The sequence below is a fragment of the Elephas maximus genome, chromosome 11 (genome assembly GCF_024166365.1).
Source record: "Elephas maximus indicus isolate mEleMax1 chromosome 11, mEleMax1 primary haplotype, whole genome shotgun sequence".
In the NCBI taxonomy this organism is placed as follows: domain Eukaryota; kingdom Metazoa; phylum Chordata; class Mammalia; order Proboscidea; family Elephantidae; genus Elephas; species Elephas maximus.
This window is the reverse complement of record NC_064829.1, coordinates 111,560,854-111,579,737: the sequence shown is the minus strand read 5'-3', so window position 1 is coordinate 111,579,737 and position 18,884 is coordinate 111,560,854. Positions and strand designations below refer to the sequence as shown.

Genomic DNA, 18,884 nt, shown 5'->3' with positions numbered 1-18,884 from the left:
AGAGGACGGGAAACAAGAGGCAAGGGGAAGAGATTGGATTCCATTTCAAGCAGTAGGTTTTAAGTCTCCAGCAGAAATCTAGGATCATTTGTGGTGTTAGGTGGAGATCTAGAAGACCTAAATTCACAGTGAAGAGAAAAAAGGGAAGGATTTGTTGTTGTTACTGTTTTCCTTTTTTTGTGGAATTAAAATACTGGGACCTTGTCCCAGTCATCTAGTGCTGCTATAACAGAAATACCACAAGTGGATGGCTTTAACAAAGAAATTCATTCTCTCACAGTCTAGGAGGCTAGAAGTTCCAATTCAGGGCGCCAGCTCCAGGGGAAGGCTTTCTCTCTCTGTTGGCTCTGGGGAAAGGTCTTTGTCCTCAATCTTCCCCTGGTCTAGGAGGTTCTCAGCGTGGGGCCCCTGGGTCCAAAGGACACACGCTCCTGCCTCTTCTTGCTTGGTGGTAATGAGGTTTCCCTGTCTCTCTGCTTGCTTCTCTGTTTTATATCTCAAAAGAGGTTGACTCAACACACAACCTAATCTTGTAGTGGTTAAGAGCTATGGCTGCTAACCAAAAGGCTGGCAGTTCAAATCTACCAGGTGCTCCTTGGAAACCCTATGGTGCAGTTTTATTCTGTCCTATAGGGTCACTATGAGTCCTGACAGCAACTCATTTGGTTTTGTTTTTTGGTATAGCCCCAAATTGCAAAATAGCTAGCTTGAGGCACACTCGCACAACCATACAGAATTTCATACAGAAATGAAAATGAAAGAACAATTGCTACACACATGAATGAATCTCACAAACAGGAGTAAAGAAGTCAAATGCACAGCACCAACTGTACAGGTACACAGACAAGAGTTCAAAAACAGACGAAATAGCCCATGATGTTAGAAGTCAGATAAGCCATAGCGTTTATAGGGCAGGAAAGAGTGGCAGAAAGGGAGCACTCAGGGTTTTGCGGGGCCGCTAATATGTTGGTTTCTTGATTTGGGTATTGGTTATACAGGTGTTTTCCCTTTGTGTAAATTCGCTGAGCTATACTGTAATGTCTGTGCACTTGTTTGTATTTTCACCCCATAAAAAGTTGACTTCTCAGTGCTTAAGGGGACACTAAACTTCCATTCAGGGTGATGTGAAAAACTGAAAACCTACAGTGGTGATGGTCACTGAATTGTACACATTTGAATAATATTCAAAAGGCAGGCGAATTGTTACATATATATTTACCACAAAAAAAAAAAAAAAAAAAACAAGTATTGTAGCTGTTGTGATGGGTAGCAGTGTATCCCTGGGGCCAGGAGCACAGGCTTTTGGGGTCAGACAGATCTGGGCTCCAAATGGCCCTCTGGGCTCCTTCAACTGTGGCAAGTGGCTTCACGGCTCTGAGCCTGTTTCCTTCTGTATAAAATGTTAGGTGCTGTCGAGTCCGTTTGGACTCATAGTGACCCCATGTACAACAAAACGAAACACTGTCCGGCCCTGGGCAAAACAGGGAATATAATACCTGTCAAGATTCAATGGAGGAAACCTGGTGGTGCAGTGGTTAAAGCGCTCAGCTTCTAACGGGAAGGTTGGCGGTTCAAACCCACCAGTCGCTCCTCGGGAGAAAGATGTGGCAGTCTGCTTCGGCAAAGATTACAGCCCTGGAAACCCTATGGGGGCAGTTCTACTCTGTCCTATAGGGTGCTATGAATGAAATCTACTGACGGCGACCGGTTTTTTTTTTTTTTTTTCGGTGAGATTCAATGAAACGATGCATGTAAGGCTAAAGGGCAGGGCCTGGCACAGGTTCTTCGCTGCTAAGTGCAACGCAGGTTGGCAGCTGCGCACCCCAGGGGTGCAGCCCGGTTCAGCGTCATTCTCAGGGCAGCCCGGGCACTCCTGCCCCCGCGCGGGGGTCAATCCTCGGGCGTTGCACACGAGGAGACCCGCTGGGGGAAAAGAAAAAACACATCCCTGACAATTTTCTCGGTAAAAGAGCAATGGGGCCACGCCACCTGCCGGCTAGAAGGCCAGAGCCACCCGCTGCCCGGCTACACGGCAGCGCGGTGTGCTACTGCGCACGCGCAACGCCCCGCGGCCCGCGGGTTTCAAAAGGCGCCCGAGCTGATGTTGGGGGCGGAGCCTAGGACGAGGTCTTCCCTTCGCTCCCTCCCCTCAGCGGCGGCTTGAACTATGTTTCCCAGGAGCCTCCGACGCCAGACTTCCGGTTGCGTCATCGGAAGCGGTGACTGGATCAGGCCGGGCCACACAGCGGCCGGCTTGGTCACTATGGAGGAGATAGGCATCTTGGTGGAGAAGGCTCAGGTCTGGTGGGGACTTGGGCTTTTTAGTCTGGGCCGGGCTCGCGGGGATAGGGCGAAGGCGGGCCTGAGTGGAGGTCCGCGTGACTTCGAGGATCCCGGCCCGGGTCTGGGTGACTTCAGAGGCCTCGGTGGAGAGCCTTGTGTCTTCCGGAGGCCTGTCTGGGGAGCCGAGTGGTGGTAGGAGGGCGGCGAGGCTCAGAAGGCGGCGCTGGAGGATTGAATGACGGCAGAGGTTCTTTGGAGACTGAATGATTACGAGACCTGGCTGGGAAGCTTAGTGAGATCGGGGGCTCGGCGGGAGTCGGGTTGGGTGGTGAGTGCAGTGTGGGACCCAGATGGGGGGACGAATGGTGACGGGGGGGCTAAGTAAATCCTAGGGCTAGGCCGAATGATGTTTGGGGGCTGGATGACATCAAGGACCTGATGTGAGCTGGGGTTGTGCAACGTAAGGGAGCTTTGGGGGGAAACTGGGTAATACTAGGGTTGTTTGAAGGCTTCGTGACATTAACAGCCTATACGGAGAATCATGTAACATTAGGAGTTTGTGGAGAGGGGCCGGGTGGCTGGGAGGTCTGCTGAGGAGTTGATATAACAGGTCCTAGTTGGGGGTTGGGTGACACTGGGGACATGTTATGAGTAGCATATGATAGCAAAAGATCTGTTTGTGGGGCTAGCTGAGGTACGGGGCCGTTTGGGGACTGGGTGACATCAGGGGCCTATTTAGGAGCCTGAGAGGTTTCAGGGATCTATTTAGAGGAGGTGAATATGGTCAGGAGCCAGCTAGGGGCTGAACGATTTTATATGCTGAAGTGGGGAGGGGCTTCTAGATGGGTTCATGAGGACACCCTCTTCCAGCCTGGTTTTACCCCTTGGTCTAGGATGAGATCCCAGCACTGTCTGTATCCCGGCCCCAGACTGGCCTGTCCTTCCTGGGGCCTGAGCCTGAGGACCTGGAGGACCTGTACAGCCGCTACAAGGTACATTCACCCCCAACCCAGACTCCACACAGGACCCAGCATCCCACGCTCCCACCACTTCCTGGCCCAAGGCCTAGAGCCATCCCCCATCTCTCCCCACTCTGCTCACAGAAGCTGCAGCAAGAGCTGGAGTTCCTGGAGGTGCAAGAGGAGTACATCAAGGATGAGCAAAAGAATCTGAAGAAGGAATTCCTCCACGCCCAGGAGGAGGTGAAGCGAATCCAGAGCATCCCCCTGGTCATCGGGCAGTTTCTGGAAGCTGTGGATCAGAATACAGCCATCGTGGGCTCCACCACAGGTGTGTGTGGCGGGCGCGGGCAGGGGGCGCTCAGTTCATTCAACAACCGTTTCCTGCCATGTGCCGGGAAGTGTGCTAGGATCTCACAGAAGCAAACAAGGCAGGGGTGTAATGGTGTTTTTCAGAGCATTTTGAGTCTGATCCAAAGGTATAAATATATTTTATATTATTCGTGTGTCTGTATCTATGTAACTGAAAAGTTTCCCCAGAAGATGTTTACCCTTACTATGTGGGTTGATAAGTGACATGCTCAGATATGTTTTTTATTCTGCTCTAGTCTGTTTTGTTTTCAACAAAATTCTAGTCATAGGCCTCTAAATCGATTTCATGACAAACTGCTACCTATCATTTGAGAACGTTGGTGGGGTGTTAATATTGGGCTCTGAAATCGGACACAGCCACTTACTGGTTGTGGGTTTTGGGTAAGACACTGTCTGTCACTGGGTCTCACTTTCTTCATGAGGCCTTGACTACACTGGCCTCCTAGGGTTGTCCAGAGGACTAAATGAGATTGCGCACATAAAGCATTCATCGTAGGGCCTGAGCCTTGGTAAGGACTCTGTATGTAGCAGCTGTTGTTATCAGGGTAGGTCCAGGCCCTGCCTCTGTGATGGCCATTGTCTCAGGTGTCTTTTCTTGCTTCTGGCCTCTGTTCTCCTGGACTAAGCCACGTTCTTGTAATGGTTGGGGAGAAGGGTGTGATTGTGCCTGGAATTAGACTGATGGGAAGTGAGGGGAGAGAGGTATCCAGGCCCCTATCTTTGATCTCTGAGACTTAGGGGGTCAGGGGGTCTATCCCTGAGATGGTAACATGGGCAGAGTAGGTATGGAGGGAGACAGTGAGGATAATTAGGACACTCGGGGAGGTGTCCTGGAGGCTGCGGGACAGTCAGGTCTGAAGATCAGGAGAGAGATGGAGGCTGGAAGGAAATGTGTACGTGTAGAAGGCGGATTGGAGGGGGTGAGGCTGGAGGCTGGGAGAGCAGGGAGGAGTGTGGTGCAGGGACCCAGATGGTAGAGGACAGGGCTGAACCAAGGCAGAGACCACGGGGAGGAGAGGAGCGACTGATTGGAGAAACATTCAGGAGGCTGGGAGGAAGGTTGTGGGACTAATGGTCTGTGGAGGGACAGGGCAAAGGTCCAGGATGAGGCCTGGGGCTCTGGCTGGGGGGTGGGGGGACTCCCCTGAGACAGATCCAGGGGGAGGAGCACAGTTTGGGGGACACCACTAGCATCACTTTGAGACACAGTGAGTGAGAGGTGCCCAGAAGACATCCAGGGGAGGTATTCAAGGAGGCGGCTGGCCACCCGGGACAGGAGCTCAGGAGAGTCAGGGCTACAGATGGACAAGGACACCATGGGTGTGAATATGGGGCAGACTAGAAAAGGCAAGTCTGGAGGCCAGGAGGGGGTCAGTCAGGGTCTTAGTGAGAGAGATGAGGAGGAGGGAGTGGCTTCGAGGGACTGGCACCTTTCACTTTCCGTCTCCCATCCTGCCCCCTCCCAAAGGCTCCAACTACTACGTGCGCATCCTGAGCACCATCGACCGGGAGCTGCTCAAGCCCAACGCCTCAGTGGCCCTCCACAAGCACAGCAATGCCCTGGTGGACGTGCTGCCTCCCGAGGCCGACAGCAGCATCATGATGCTTACCTCAGGTGAGGGGGGAGCCCGGGGCCAGGGAGGCCCATAGACCCCAGGGCCCAGGCTGGGAGCTCCAGCTCTGCTTTCCCACCAGACCAGAAGCCAGACGTGATGTATGCAGACATTGGGGGCATGGACATCCAGAAGCAGGAAGTGCGTGAGGCTGTGGAGCTCCCGCTCACCCACTTCGAGCTCTACAAGCAGGTGAGGAGAGGAGGTGGCAGGGAAGCAAGAGGCACTACCAGGCCTGTGATTGGTGGCACAACTCCCTGGCTCACCCTTCTTTCTCCTGCCTCGGGGTTTCAGATAGGCATTGATCCTCCTCGAGGTGTCCTCATGTATGGCCCACCCGGCTGTGGGAAGACCATGTTGGCAAAGGCTGTGGCGCATCACACGACAGGTGAGTGTCTCACACCTCCCCCCATGCTCTGATCTTGGCTCTTCTGACCCCGCTCCCTGCTCTCACCCTCAGGAAGTGCAGTGGCACCGTGATTAAGAACACAAGCTCTAGGTTCAAACCTGTTACCAGCTCTACAACCATGGACAGGTGACTTCACCTCCTGGTGCCTCAGTTTCCTCAGCTAATTAGAAAATCTCACTTTACAGGGTAATTGTGAGGAATTAATGAAACAATGCAGTATATTTCCTGTGGTGGTGTCTTAGTTACCTAGTGCTACTATAACGAATACCACAAGTGGATGGTTTTTTTTTTTTTTTGATATAATTTTTATTGTGCTTTAAGTGACAGTTTACAAATCAAGTCATTCTCTCAGATATAAACTTATGTACACCTTACTACATACTCCCACTTAATCTCCCCCTAATGAGTCAGTCTGCTCCCTCCTTCCAGTCTCTCCTTTCATGACCGTTTTGCCAGTTTCTAACCCTCTCTACCCTCCCATCCCCCCTCCAGACAGGAGATGCCACCATATTCTCAAGTGTCCACCTGATGCAAGTAGCTCACTCCTCATCAGCATCTCTTTCCAACCCATTGTCCAGTCCAATCCATGTCTGATGAGTTGGCTTCGGGAATGGTTCCTGTCCTGGGCCAACAGAAGGTTTGGGAGCCATGACCACCGGGATTCTTCTAGTCTTAGTCAGACCATTAAGTCTGGTCTTTTTATGAGAATTTGGGGTCTGCATCGTACTGTTCGTTCTCCTGCTCCCTCAGGGGTTCTCTCTTTTGCTCCCTGTCAGGGCAGTCATCGGTTGTGGCCAGGCACCATCTAGTTCTTCTGGTCTCAGGATGATGTAGTCTCTAGTTCATGTAGCCCTTTCTGTCTCTTGGGTTCATAATTACCTTATGACCTTGGTGTTCTTCATTCTTCTTTGATCCAGGTGGGTTGAGACTCATTGATGCATCTTAGATGGCTGCTTGCTAGCATTTAAGACCCACTCTTCAAAGTGGGATGCAGAATGTTCTTAACAGAATTTATTTTGCCAATTGACTTAGGTGTCCCCTGAAGCCGTAGTCCCCAAACCCCCGCCTCTGCTCAAGTGGATGGTTTTAACGAAGAGAAATTTATTCTCTCAAAGTCTAGGAGGCTAGAAGACCAAATTCAGGGTGCCGGCTCCTGGTGAAGGCCTTCTCTCTCTGTTGGCTCTGGGGGAAGGTCCTTGTCAATTTTCCCAGGTCGAGGAGCTTCTCAGCACAGGGACCCTAGGTCCAAAGGACATGCTATCCTCCTGGCTTGTTTCTTGGCGGCATGAGGTCCCTACGTCTCTCTGCTCCCTTCTCTCTTTTGTATCTCGAAAGAGATTGACTTAAGATACAACCTAATCTTGTAGATTGAGCTGTGCCTCATTAACATAAGTGCCTTTAATCCCACCTCATTAACATCGTAGAGGTAGAATTTACAACGCATAGGAAAATCATATTAGATGACAAAATGGTAGACAGTCACACAATACTGGGAATCACAATCTAGCCAAGTTGACAGGTATTTTGGTGGGGGGTACATAATTCAGTCCATGACAGGTGGGTAATTATGAATTCAAATTTAAATCTGCAGCCAGCATTTAAAAAATGAAATTGAAGATGTCAAAGTACATCCCACATAATGCGAATTAGTATTGTTTTGTGAAATTTGTTTCACACACATACACACAAGTCTGTGTGCTTGTGATTATTTGTAAGTGTGTTTCTTATTGTATATTTCAGACAGAATATCTGAAAGCCACTGTAATGCTGTTTGTAAAGCCCTGGTGGTGCAGTGGTTAAGAGCTCCACTAGTAACCAAAAGGTTAGCAGTTCAAATCCACCAGCCGCTCCTTGGAAACCCTGTGGGGCAGTTAGGTGACCTATAGGGTTGCTATGAGTCGGAATTGACTCAGTTGCACCTTCTCTGAGGTGCATGGAGGAGCAGTTTTGGAGGCGTGCTCCCTTCTCTGAAGTGCACAGAGGAGCAGGTTTGGAGACATGCTTAGTGTAGTACAAAGCCGTATCAGCCCATTAAGAAACAAGTTAAACTTTAAGAAGCAAGTTAATTAAGGGGAGAGTACTTGGGAGTGTGTAGCAAGGTGTATATGGGTTTTTGTGTGAGAGACTGGCTTGATTTGTAAACTTAAAGCACAATAAAAATTATCTAAAAAAAAAAAAAGCAAGCTAAAAAGGAGAGGTCTGGGACAAACCTACCTTTACCCCATTGCAGAGTGAGCAAACCTGTGGCCCCTGGCTCTGGCATCATTTTAAAAAGTGTATGAATGGTGTATCTTGTTTTTACTGATTTTTCTGGAGGAAATCTAGATTTTTTTGTATTCAGTATCCCGATTTTTAAATGTTGGGCCAAGAAACAATTCATCTGTGGGCAAGATTCATGATTTGGGCTGCTGGGTTGCTATGGGTCGCTGGGAGAGACGAGCAGGTGGCTGGTTCTGGGACACGGCCTTGGGCACGACAGAATGACTGGCTACTTGGAGTGGTCACCCAGAGAAAGCAATGTCGTTGTTAATAACCCTTGTTATCCTGCCATTAGCCGCATTTATCCGGGTCGTGGGCTCAGAGTTTGTACAGAAGTACCTGGGCGAGGGCCCTCGCATGGTCCGGGATGTGTTCCGCCTGGCCAAGGAGAACGCACCTGCCATCATCTTCATAGATGAGATAGATGCCATCGCCACCAAGAGATTCGATGCCCAGACGGGGGGTGAGTGATGCCCAAACAGGGACTGGGGTCTCGACCAGCTTTAGTACAGGATGGTCTGGGCTGATCGTGCTGAACTCTCTTCAGCTGACAGGGAGGTGCAGCGAATCCTGCTAGAGCTGCTGAACCAAATGGACGGATTTGACCAGAACGTCAATGTCAAGGTTCGGGGTTCAGGATGGGCAAGGGGGGTGTGGTGTAGGAACTGGAGAGAGGAGGGGCTGGAATGTGGCGGGTATCATTATGAGAAGGAGGGTGAAGGTCTGAGCCGGCCCACCCCGATGCCAGGTGATCATGGCCACAAACAGAGCAGACACCCTGGATCCTGCCCTGCTGCGGCCAGGACGCCTGGACCGTAAAATTGAATTCCCGCTCCCTGACCGCCGCCAGAAGAGATTGATTTTCTCCACTATCACCAGCAAGATGAATCTCTCTGAGGAGGTTGACTTAGAAGACTGTATCCTGTTCTGGAAGTGAGGGAAGGGGCCAGGGTTGGGAACGGGGGTCAGACCTGGCTTCTTTGAGAGCTTTATTTCCACATCTGCTGTCACCACGACCCCGATGGTGCGGGGGGGCGGGGAGGGCAAAGTCCAGGGCGGGGTGGTGGTGACAGAAATAGCCCATGGATGACTTCCAGCTCCAGGCATTCACCTCCACGGGGAATGGTTTCCCTAACTCACCCACTTCAGATGTGGCCCGGCCGGATAAAATTTCTGGGGCTGATATCAACTCCATCTGTCAGGAGGTGAGTTAGGTTTTCTCCCTGGATCCCTGGTGGGGTGTGTGTGACAACCCTTCCTCTTCTCTTACACCCCTCTGCTGCAATCCTTCCTTTCCCTCCTGGCCCCCCAGGGTCTTGGTGTGTCTCTTCCTCCACCGTCACCAGGGGTCGGGAATGGAGGGAGTAGATTTTAACTTTCACCCCTCAACAGAGTGGAATGTTGGCCGTCCGAGAGAACCGGTACATTGTTCTGGCGAAGGACTTCGAGAAAGCATACAAGACCGTCATCAAGAAGGATGAGCAGGAACATGAGTTTTACAAGTGACCCTCCCCCCACATTTCCCCTGCTTGCCACAGGGGTCTGGACTTCTCTCACCTCCCCAGGTACCTCGGTCCCAAAACCTGGTCCTTTTCTCTCTTCATCCAGGATTGGTTTATTCAATAAATACACACAGTAGAGTCCAGCTTCGTTTCTTCTTAGAAGCTTCACCCCTCTGGAGAGCCTGGGCCCTGAATAGCACCTTGTCTTAGTCATCTAGTGCTGCTAATAACAGAAATACCATAGTGGATGGCTTTAACAAAGAGAAGTGCTTTTTTTTCACAGTCTAGTAGGCTAGAAGTCTAAATTTGGGGTGTCAGCTCCAGGGGAAGACTTTCTCTCTCTGTTCCTCTGGAGAAAGGTCCTTGTCCTTAATCTTCCCCCAGAACAGGAGCTTCTCTGCGCAGGAACCCTGGGTCCCAAAGATGCGCTCTGCTCCCAGCACTGCTTTCTTGGTGGTATGAGTGTGTCCCCCCGCCCCCGTCTCTCTGCTTGCTTCATTATTTTATATCTGAAGGGACTGTCTCAAGATAAAATCCAATCTTGTAGATTGAGTCCTGCCTCACTGACACAACTGCCACCCATCCTTCCTCGTTAACATCATAGAGGCAGGATTTACAACATACAGGAAAATCCACCATACCAGGAATCATGGCCCAGCCAAATTGATACACACATTTTTGGGGGGACATAATTCAATCCATGACACACCCTCTGTGCCCCTCCTGAGCTCCTGACAGGTGAGCGAGTGAGGTGCTTGCCTGGGTCACAGCCTGAGAGGCAAAGAGTAAGAACCAGGTGACTTCAGAAATTTGGGGGAAAGGGATGAAAAATGAGCCTCAAACAGAAGCTGTGGACCACAAAATAAAGTCCCCGTGCATCCCCCACCCCCATTTCTATCCCCTACAGGTAGAAGACCATTTGCATTTCCCACGATTTCTGCCTTCCTCACACTCAGGGAATATCAGGGACAGAGAGACACCCCTCAGGGTCCCCCAGAGCAGCACACGGTGGTGGGGTAGGATACCTGGATTCTGTGAAGGTAGTTCTCCACACGGGAGTGCTGGAGCATGGTCGGGGCTGGCTGCTAAGTGAACAGTTTGCCACAATCCTCACTGACATCAGTGCCCACCAGCCTGTGCATGTCGGCTCAGGCATGTCACTGAGGGGTTCTGTCTTGCTCTGTGTCTCGAGAGCTGTAATTTCTGCTGAAAAGCAAACTTCCCTAAGAAATAAGACTTCTCCTGAATTACACGTGACTTCTAGCGAAGCCCTTTTTGGTGCTTTCTGATTGCCTGAAGCTTTCCCTTCAGCATACCCTTTTGTGTCAACACAAAGTGAGGTTTGCTTCCTGGCTAAAGCTGTACCCGTAGTTGCCATCCCCGAAAGGCCTCTTCCGATTATGTCCGATGGAGGTTTGCTGTATGCACCGTTCATCCCCTTCTGGTCCATTTCAGCTGCAGCTGAACGGCCCTCTGTGACCCGGCCCTGCTCACCTCTTGCCCCATTTCTGGGTCTGGGCACTGCTGATCTACTTACAGGTCCCTAAAGGGCATGCCCATCGCTAGGCCTTCGCACTTGCTTTTCCCACAGCTTGGACTGCCCATTCCTCTTCACTGGACTAATCCCCAGTCTTGGAGGTCGCCGTTTAGACACATCTCTCTCTAGGCACCCTTCCCTGACCCCCAAAGTTAGCAGCCTTTCGTCTGTGCTCTCCTGGCACCACATACATACCATCTTGGCACTTACTACCAGTTGCTGTCAAGTTGAGTAACTCATGGCAACCCTGTGTATGTCAGGGTAATCTGCTCCATAGGGTTTTCAGTGGCTGATTTTTCAGACCGCCAGGCCTTTATTCCGAGGTGCTTCTGGGTGTACTCAGACCTCCAACCTTCCAGTTACTAGCCGAGCGTGTTAACCATTTGCACCACCCAGGGGCTCCTGGCACTTCTGCATCCTGTATAATTTCTCGTGCGCTTGCCTGTCCCCTTCCCTAGACTGAAATCTGCCCTAGAATGGGCAGGGTCGTATCTTGGTCACAATTCAAGCCCCTGCCCCTACCATAGTGTCTGTACGTGGCAGACATTAGGTTAATGTTTCTTGAACAAACATGTGAATTGTCCCTGTGTATTTGGGACGAGATGGGGTGCAGGTATAAGGAAAAATGGTGGAGGAATCAGGGGCCCTTGAAGGGAAGGAGGTGATTCCTCCATAGATAAAAAGGAGACTGCTGGTTGAGCATGGCAGGTTGAACAGAGAAGTTAATGTCCCCTTTCCTGAAACCTCACTAAAATGAGAACAAGGAGATAAAAGAGTAAGACAAACCCACAGGGACAAACACGGTTTTGGAAGTTATAAGACAAAGGGATACCTGCTTACTGATGTAGCCAACCCGAGCTGGCAGCAAAGGAAGCCCAGAGGCGGCAATTCCCACTTCACAGAGGGTTAGGAGTCTGTTATGGATTGAATTATGCCCCCAAAAATGTGCATCAATTTGGCTAGGCCACGGTTCCCAGTATTGTGTGATTGTCCACCATTTTGTCACCTAATGTGATTTTCCTGTGTTGTAAATCCTACCTCTATGATGTTAATGAGGTAGGATTAGAGGCAGTTATGTTAATGAGACAGGACTCAATCTATGGGATTAGGTTGTATCTTAAGCCAATCTCAGAGAGAAGTGAGCAGAGAGAGATGGGGACCTCATACCACCAAGGAAGCTGCACTGGGAGCAGAGCGCGTCTTTTGGACCTGAGGTTTCTGTGTGGAGAAGCTCCTAGAGCAGGGAGAGATTGATGACAAGGACCTTCCTCCAGAGCTGACAGAGAGAGAAAACCTTCCCCTGGAGCTGACACCCTCAATTTGGACTTCTGGCCTCCTAGACTGTGAGAGAATAAATTGTTTGTTGAAGCCACTTGTGTTGTTTGTGTTACAGCAGCACTAGATGACCAAGACAGAGTCAGAGGTACCAAGTTCCACTGAAGGTGAGGACTAGCGATAGGACTACCTGAAAGGCCATACTGTAGAAACCCGAGTTCATACATATGAGTTGTGTAGAGTAGAATGTCGCATATAGTAAATAAACATTGAACCAAAAATAATTGGCGTCAAGTTAATTCTGACTCATAACGGCCCTAAAGGACAGAGTAGAACTGCCCCACAGGGTTCCCAAGGCTGTAATCTCTACAGAGGCAGACTGCTACTTCTTCATCCTGCAGAGTGGCTAGTGGATTCGAACCACCAACCTTTCAGTTAGCAGGCAAGCGCTTTAACCACTGTACCATCAGGACAAACAAGCTCTTCACAACTGTACCACCAGGGCTCCCCAGGTCCCTTCTGTAGCCTGGCCCAAGACTACAGGTTTACCCTTTAGAAAGGCTGAGCCAGCAGTGCTGGGCTGGTGTGTGGATGGGGGACAGGGGTGCTGATGAAATGAGGCTCCAGGCAGGAGACTGGAGGATTCCTTCTGAGAAAGCCGAATAGTTTCAGAGAAAAGCCTGGAGAGGACAGAAGGTTGTTAACAGACTTAACGTCCTCATCTTCCATATTCAGTAACAGATCATGTCTAAACTGATTTTTTTTTTTTTTTACTTTTTCTCCTTTTCCTAATTTTTAAAAAAATTTTCTTTTTTTTTTTTTAAAGCAGTAACTCCCTGCTCCCCTCTCCTACCCTGTGGTAGCCACTCATCCACCTTTGTCTCTACATTTGCTAATTCTCGATTTTAAAAAAGAGATGAATTTTTTAAAAACATATAATTTAGAAATACAGAATTAAACTTCAAAAAAAATAAAAGGGATGGAAAGTGCCTCTTGAAAGTGGACTGGGAAATAGGGGCTGATGGTGCCTCAGGAATGGTTTTTGTTATATAATTTCTATAATATTTGACCTTTTAAATTCTCCCTACTTAAAAAAAATGGCAAGAACAAAACACACAAAAGAAAAAAAAGAAAAAGAATCCTACAAGCCACTAGATATTAGGGAGAGAAGGTAAAGAAGGAAAATGAAAACACCCTAATCATGGACGAGAAAGGACAAAGATTGGAAGATTCAGCTGCCCATCTGGGAGTCGGGGCTTTCTTCAGTTGGGATAAATGAATCCAAGCCTTAACTCCCTGTAACTTAGCAGCACAAGGGTTAATGAGAAGGACCAAGTAAAGCCCTTGCCATCGAGGTTTGAGAGAATCTTTTAATGGGAGTTTTTTCCAGTAAACATATCTCCAGGTTGAACATTAGCTAATTTAGATATTTCTTGCTTTTGATTATCAAAAGCTTCCTTAGACTGTGTAAAGTATCCTTTAGAATATTAGATCAAAGATTTAAATATTGTAACAAATAGGAATGAACTAAATTTGAATCAGGGCATGACACCCAATAGGGGAGGGCCATTGGCCATTGTCTTAGGCTGAGTTCTCCAGAGAAGCAAAACCAGTAAAGCATATAAATGTATACAGTGAAATTTATATCAGGGAAATGGCTCACGAAATTGTAGAGACTAGGATGTTCCAAGTCCATGGGTCAGGGTAGAGGCTTCTCCTGATTCATGCAGCCACAGGGGCTGGCAAACTCAAGATGGGCAGGTCAGATAGTAGGGCTCTTGCTCACAGGCTGTGAAGATCGACAAATCCCAAAATCTGTAGGCAAGATGGCAGGTAAGCGGCTAGCTCAAGTCCCAAGAACCAGAGGTCAGACAAACAGAAGCCAGCTGCAGGATCCAGAGTGAGCAAAAGCTGGCAAGCCTTGCCAGAAAGTCCACTTATATTCGATCAAAGCCACATCCCCAAGGAAATTCCCTTTCAACTGATTGGCTACTCACAGCAGATCTCATCGTGGAGGTGATCACATCACCATATGACTGCCAAACTACATCATAACGTCCAAACCACTGAGAATCATGGCCCAGCCAAGTTGACTCACAACCTTAATGATCACGGCCGTCCAGTGATAATTTCATGAGCAGTCAATCTGTGAGGTCCAAACAGAGTTCTTAAATTTAAAAGGACCAGAGGGAGCACCTCAGTCCAAAGCAATTTGTAAAGATTTGGAAAGTTTGGCTAGTTGAGTTTTTATTATACCATTAGTTCTTTCAACTAGACCAGAGGATTGAGCGTGATAAGGACAATGAAGTCTTTGAAAATTGGGGAAGATTTTACGTATTTCCTTATTTGCCCAGTAAAATGGGTGCCTTTGTCACTACAAAGGACCCTTGGGGTTCCTCAAGTGGGGATAATGTTCTCAAGAAGTTTCTTAGCCACAAACATGGCAGTAGCTCAATGACCAGGGAAAGCTTGTACCCAGTGAGAAAATCTACAAATCATTACTAATACAAACTTGTAATCACTTGAGGGGGGAAGTTGGATAAAATCAATCTGCCATTCAAGAACTGGTCCTGATACCAAGGCATATCTCCTAAATGGAGCTTTATAAGGTTTACCTGGATTAAATTGAGAGCAAGTTGAACATTGGGAAGCCACTTGTTCAGTGACATCATCAAAATGCTCCACCAGTATTTCTTTAAAATCTCTATCGTATCTCTTTCCAAATGGGTATTCATGTGCAATGCCTCTAGTACAGGGGCTTACGGGGATTTAGGGAGAACTAAGTTCTCGTTGGGTTCCATCCATATTCCAGAGGTGAGGCACTGGGAGTAACCATGTTTCTTACATTTTTTCAACCTCATCATTAGGGAGGAGCAGGTGAGGGTTAGGAACTATGAGAAATCTTGGGATTACTATACCATTGGTAGCACACAAGTCTCATACAAATCTCCACCCCAATTGTTTAGTTTCTTGACAGGGAAAACTGCAATGTTGCAAGGACTGGTACAAGGGACTATTAAGCCTTTAGCCAAAATGTTCTGAATTATAGGAACAAGTCCTCCCTTGGCTTCTTGTTTTAAAGGGTACTGAGAAATTTTAAGTAAGGGTTTAGAGCTATCTATTTGAATTTTAATTGGTTCAGCTGATAGGACCTGACCAACATCAGTAGAAGTAGTGGCCCACGAACTTTCAGGCACAGAAGATACTCCGTAGAATTGGATACAGCTTATGTGGGTCATAGGCTAAGCACCTGTAAAATAGCAATAGGCTTCTTCACTTATTTTCTATTGTAGAGTCTGTCTGTTGATTGGCTTCAAGTAAATCCAATATCATTTCTCCTGTTTCTGAAATTTTTATTTGGCAATTGCATTTAGGTAACAAATCTCTTCCTAGTAAATTTACTGGAGTATCTAAGCTGAATAAAAATGGGCATATGTCCTCTATAGGATCTGAAGAGACAGAAACAGGCTGGGAATGGGTTAAAATCTGTTCTTGATTAGTAACCCCCAGGATTCTTGAGGTTTTATTACTCTGGGGCAAGGGCTTTTGTAAATTTGGGGGTTTATTATAGAAAAGGTAGAACCTGTGTCAATTAAAAATTTACATGGTTCTTCATTTATTTGAATAGCAGTTTCTCCCTGAGAATTCAGTCCTACCACAAGAAAAGCTCCTGATTTGTCCCTGGAGCCCCTTCATTCTATCAGCTTCTGGCTACATCTGATGTTACGTTGCCCAGTTTATTTTTTAGCTTTAAACATTCCGTTTTAAAGTGTCCAGATTTCTTACAGTAGTAACAAACAAGAGGCACGTTACTGGACCCAGTCTTAGCCATATGTCGGGTGAACCTGTTCTGTGTGTGGAAATTATTCTGAGGCTGGGTCTGCGACTGCTGTAATTGCAGGGCCATAACTTGATTGTTCTCTTGGAAGAAGAACAACCAGAATGCTCCTTGGAAGCAAGGATGGCAAGACTGCGTCTCACATACTTTGGACATATTGTTAGGAGGGATCAATCCCTGGAGAAGGACATCATGCTTGGTAAAGTACAGGATCAGCAAAAAAGAGGAAGACCCTCAACCAGATGGATTGACACAGTGGCTGCAACAATGGGCTCAAACCTAACAATGATTGTGAGGATGGTGCAGGTGAGGATGGTGTTTCGTTCCATTGTGCATAGGGTCGCTATGAGTCAGAATCGACTCGATGGCACCTAACAAGTTGATTTTATTTAGCTTTAGTTGATTTTATTTAGCTCTGTTCAGCTTCTCTAGCCTGCTGTTTGAGTCAGACAGCTTATAGGCTACGGTGGCTAGCTGTGAAGTGTTTTCATTTTCTAAGTCTAGTTTGTGGCATTTTACTAACTCAGAGAGCTCTGGATGAAAGCCATTAACAAAAAGGGAGCTGAAAGCAATATGGGATCCAGACTCTTCTAGCTTTAAACCAGAGTGTTCTTGAAAAAGTTTAGTCAAACAGTACCTATCATCATAAACATTTTCATCTTCATTTTGTTTGCAACCCTGAACCTTGGTCCAATGTATTCTCGGGGGAGAACTTTGAGGATAGCTTCAATAAGGTGACAATAGCCCTGGTCTGTGCTACTATTTCCATGCCAGGAATGTTAGGCCAAATGGTCAGAGATTCTATAAGAGTTTTCCATCAGGCCTTTTCCATCCACCCCAACTAAAAACTGATTCTAGGTAGTAATATTAATAATAGCCTTTGATATGGAAACTTGAAAACCAGATAAAGGAGTATTCAGTCACAGACCAAAATAACTATGTTTAATATGTATAAGGAATTAAAGAAAAATATTACTTTTGACAGAAAAATGGAAACTTTGAAAAGGAACCAAATGGAGATTACAGATGAAAGCATACCACAGTGCAAAGGAGGTAATCAAAAAATGTTGTTAGGTGCCATGGAGTTGGTTCCAACTCATAGCGACCTTATGTACAATAGAACAAAACACTGCCTGGTCCTGTACCATCCTCACAATTGTTATGCTTGAGCCCATTGTTTCAGCCACTGTGTCAATCCATCTCTCTGAGGGTCTTTCTTTTTTCCCCTGACACTCTACTTTACCAAGCATGATGTCCTTCTCCAGGGACTGGTCCCTTCTGATAACATGTCCAAAGTATGTGAGATACAGTCTTCCACCCTTGCTTCTAAGGAGAATTCTGGCTGTACTTCCAAGACAGATTTGTTTGTTCTTCTGCAAGTTCACCGTATATTCAATATTCTTCACCAACACCATAATTCAAAGGCATCGATTCTTCTTTAGTCTTCTTTATTCATTGCCCAGCTTCTGCATGCATAAAAGGCGACTGAAAAACCATGGCTTGAGTCAGGTGCACCTTAGTCCTTAAAGTGACATTTTTGCTTTTTAACACTTTAAAGAGGTCTTTTGCAGCAGGCTTGCCCAATGCAATGTGTCATTTGATTTATCGACTGCTGCTCCCATGAGTGTTGACCGTGGATCCGAGTCAGATGAAATCCTTGACAACTTCAATCTTTTCTCCATTTATCATGCTGTTGCATATTGGTCCAGTTGTGAGGATTTCTGTTTACTTTATGTTGAAGTGTAATCCACACTGAAGGCTGTGGTCTTAGATCTTCATCATTAAATGCTTCAAGTCCTCTTCACTCTCAGCAAGCAAGGTTATGTCATTTGCATAACTCAGGTTGTTAATGAGTCTTCTCTAATCCTAATGCCATGTTCTTCTCCATATAGTCCAGCTTCTCGGATTATTTATTCAACTGACAATTGAATAACTATGGTCAAAGGATACAACCCTTATGCACACTTTTCCTAATTTTAAACCACACAGTATCCCCTTGTTCAGTTCGAACAACTGCCTTTTGGTCTATGTACAGGTTTCTGCATGAACAAAATTAAGTTTGATATTTCAAATTAAAAAGTTAAAAATACAATTGGGCTCCTAAGGATTTTAAATATTTAGCTATATTGAGTTCTCTGCTATTCTAAGAGCTAGAGACAGAAATGGCAGCGTCAAGAGTTACGATGAAGCAAATCTTATGGAATCTTTGCTAGGCTGGAACCCTGCCCAAATCTCAATTCTATGCCCTACTTCAAATTAGACCTTTGGAAACAGCGTTAGTGCAAACAGGCCCTGCTGTCAGATCTTTGCCCAAGGGCCCAGAGATCCTATGTTCAGTTGAATTATGGTTCTCCCAGTTTGCCCAATATGCTGCCTGGTAAGGACCTTTTCAGGAGTTTTTCCCGCCCACCTGCCTCATGCTTTCTGGATCATCCTTAATCCTGCACCAGTTCTCTCCCTCCACACTGGGGAAGGCTAAAAGGTTATTTTCTCTTAGATGCTCTGAAATGAAAACTCAGGCTGCTGTGCCTGCTTCTATAGCATAAAAATACTGATTGGGTAGCTTCTTATGAAATCATCCTTCCTTCTGGACATAGAAGATATTCTGTTCCCCGGTCTGTGGTTTTTTTGTTTTTTGTTTTTTTCATCTAGCATCTGTTCACGCTGCTCAGGTCAGAAAATTGACACCTGATGTTCTTTGATGAAGCCCTCAGCCCTACACCCTGTCCATGTGTTTCAGGTGGAGGTTCAGGGAAAACATGTGACTCAGGCTAGCCCCTTAGGCATTTTTAAAGGTTTTTTTTTTTTAATTGTAGTAGAATATATACAACAAAAAT

At 47.2% G+C, this 18,884-nt stretch overlaps 1 protein-coding gene across 1 annotated transcript; it reads left to right on the top strand.

The window, feature by feature from the left end:
- Positions 1-2,214: 2,214 nt before the first annotated feature.
- Positions 2,215-9,535, top strand: PSMC4 (proteasome 26S subunit, ATPase 4). The gene is made up of 11 exons (XM_049900303.1): positions 2,215-2,299; positions 3,177-3,275; positions 3,387-3,573; positions 5,083-5,229; positions 5,310-5,419; positions 5,522-5,615; positions 8,191-8,358; positions 8,443-8,519; positions 8,644-8,812; positions 9,045-9,100; positions 9,288-9,535. The coding sequence occupies exons 1-11, from the start codon at positions 2,264-2,266 to the stop codon at positions 9,399-9,401; spliced, it is 1,257 nt and encodes a 418-aa protein (XP_049756260.1). The 5' UTR covers positions 2,215-2,263; the 3' UTR covers positions 9,402-9,535.
- Positions 9,536-18,884: the final 9,349 nt, after the last annotated feature.

What these genes read in the sequence shown, in the direction of transcription:
- PSMC4 (XM_049900303.1), top strand. Translation starts at nt 2,264, where the DNA reads ATGGAGGAGATAGGCATCTTGGTGGAGAAGGCTCAG. An exon ending in CATCATGATGCTTACCTCAG is followed by an intron (nt 5,230 to 5,309) that starts GTGAGGGGGGAG and finishes CTTTCCCACCAG; the next exon opens with ACCAGAAGCCAGACGTGATG. An exon ending in TCAACTCCATCTGTCAGGAG is followed by an intron (nt 9,101 to 9,287) that starts GTGAGTTAGGTT and finishes ACCCCTCAACAG; the next exon opens with AGTGGAATGTTGGCCGTCCG.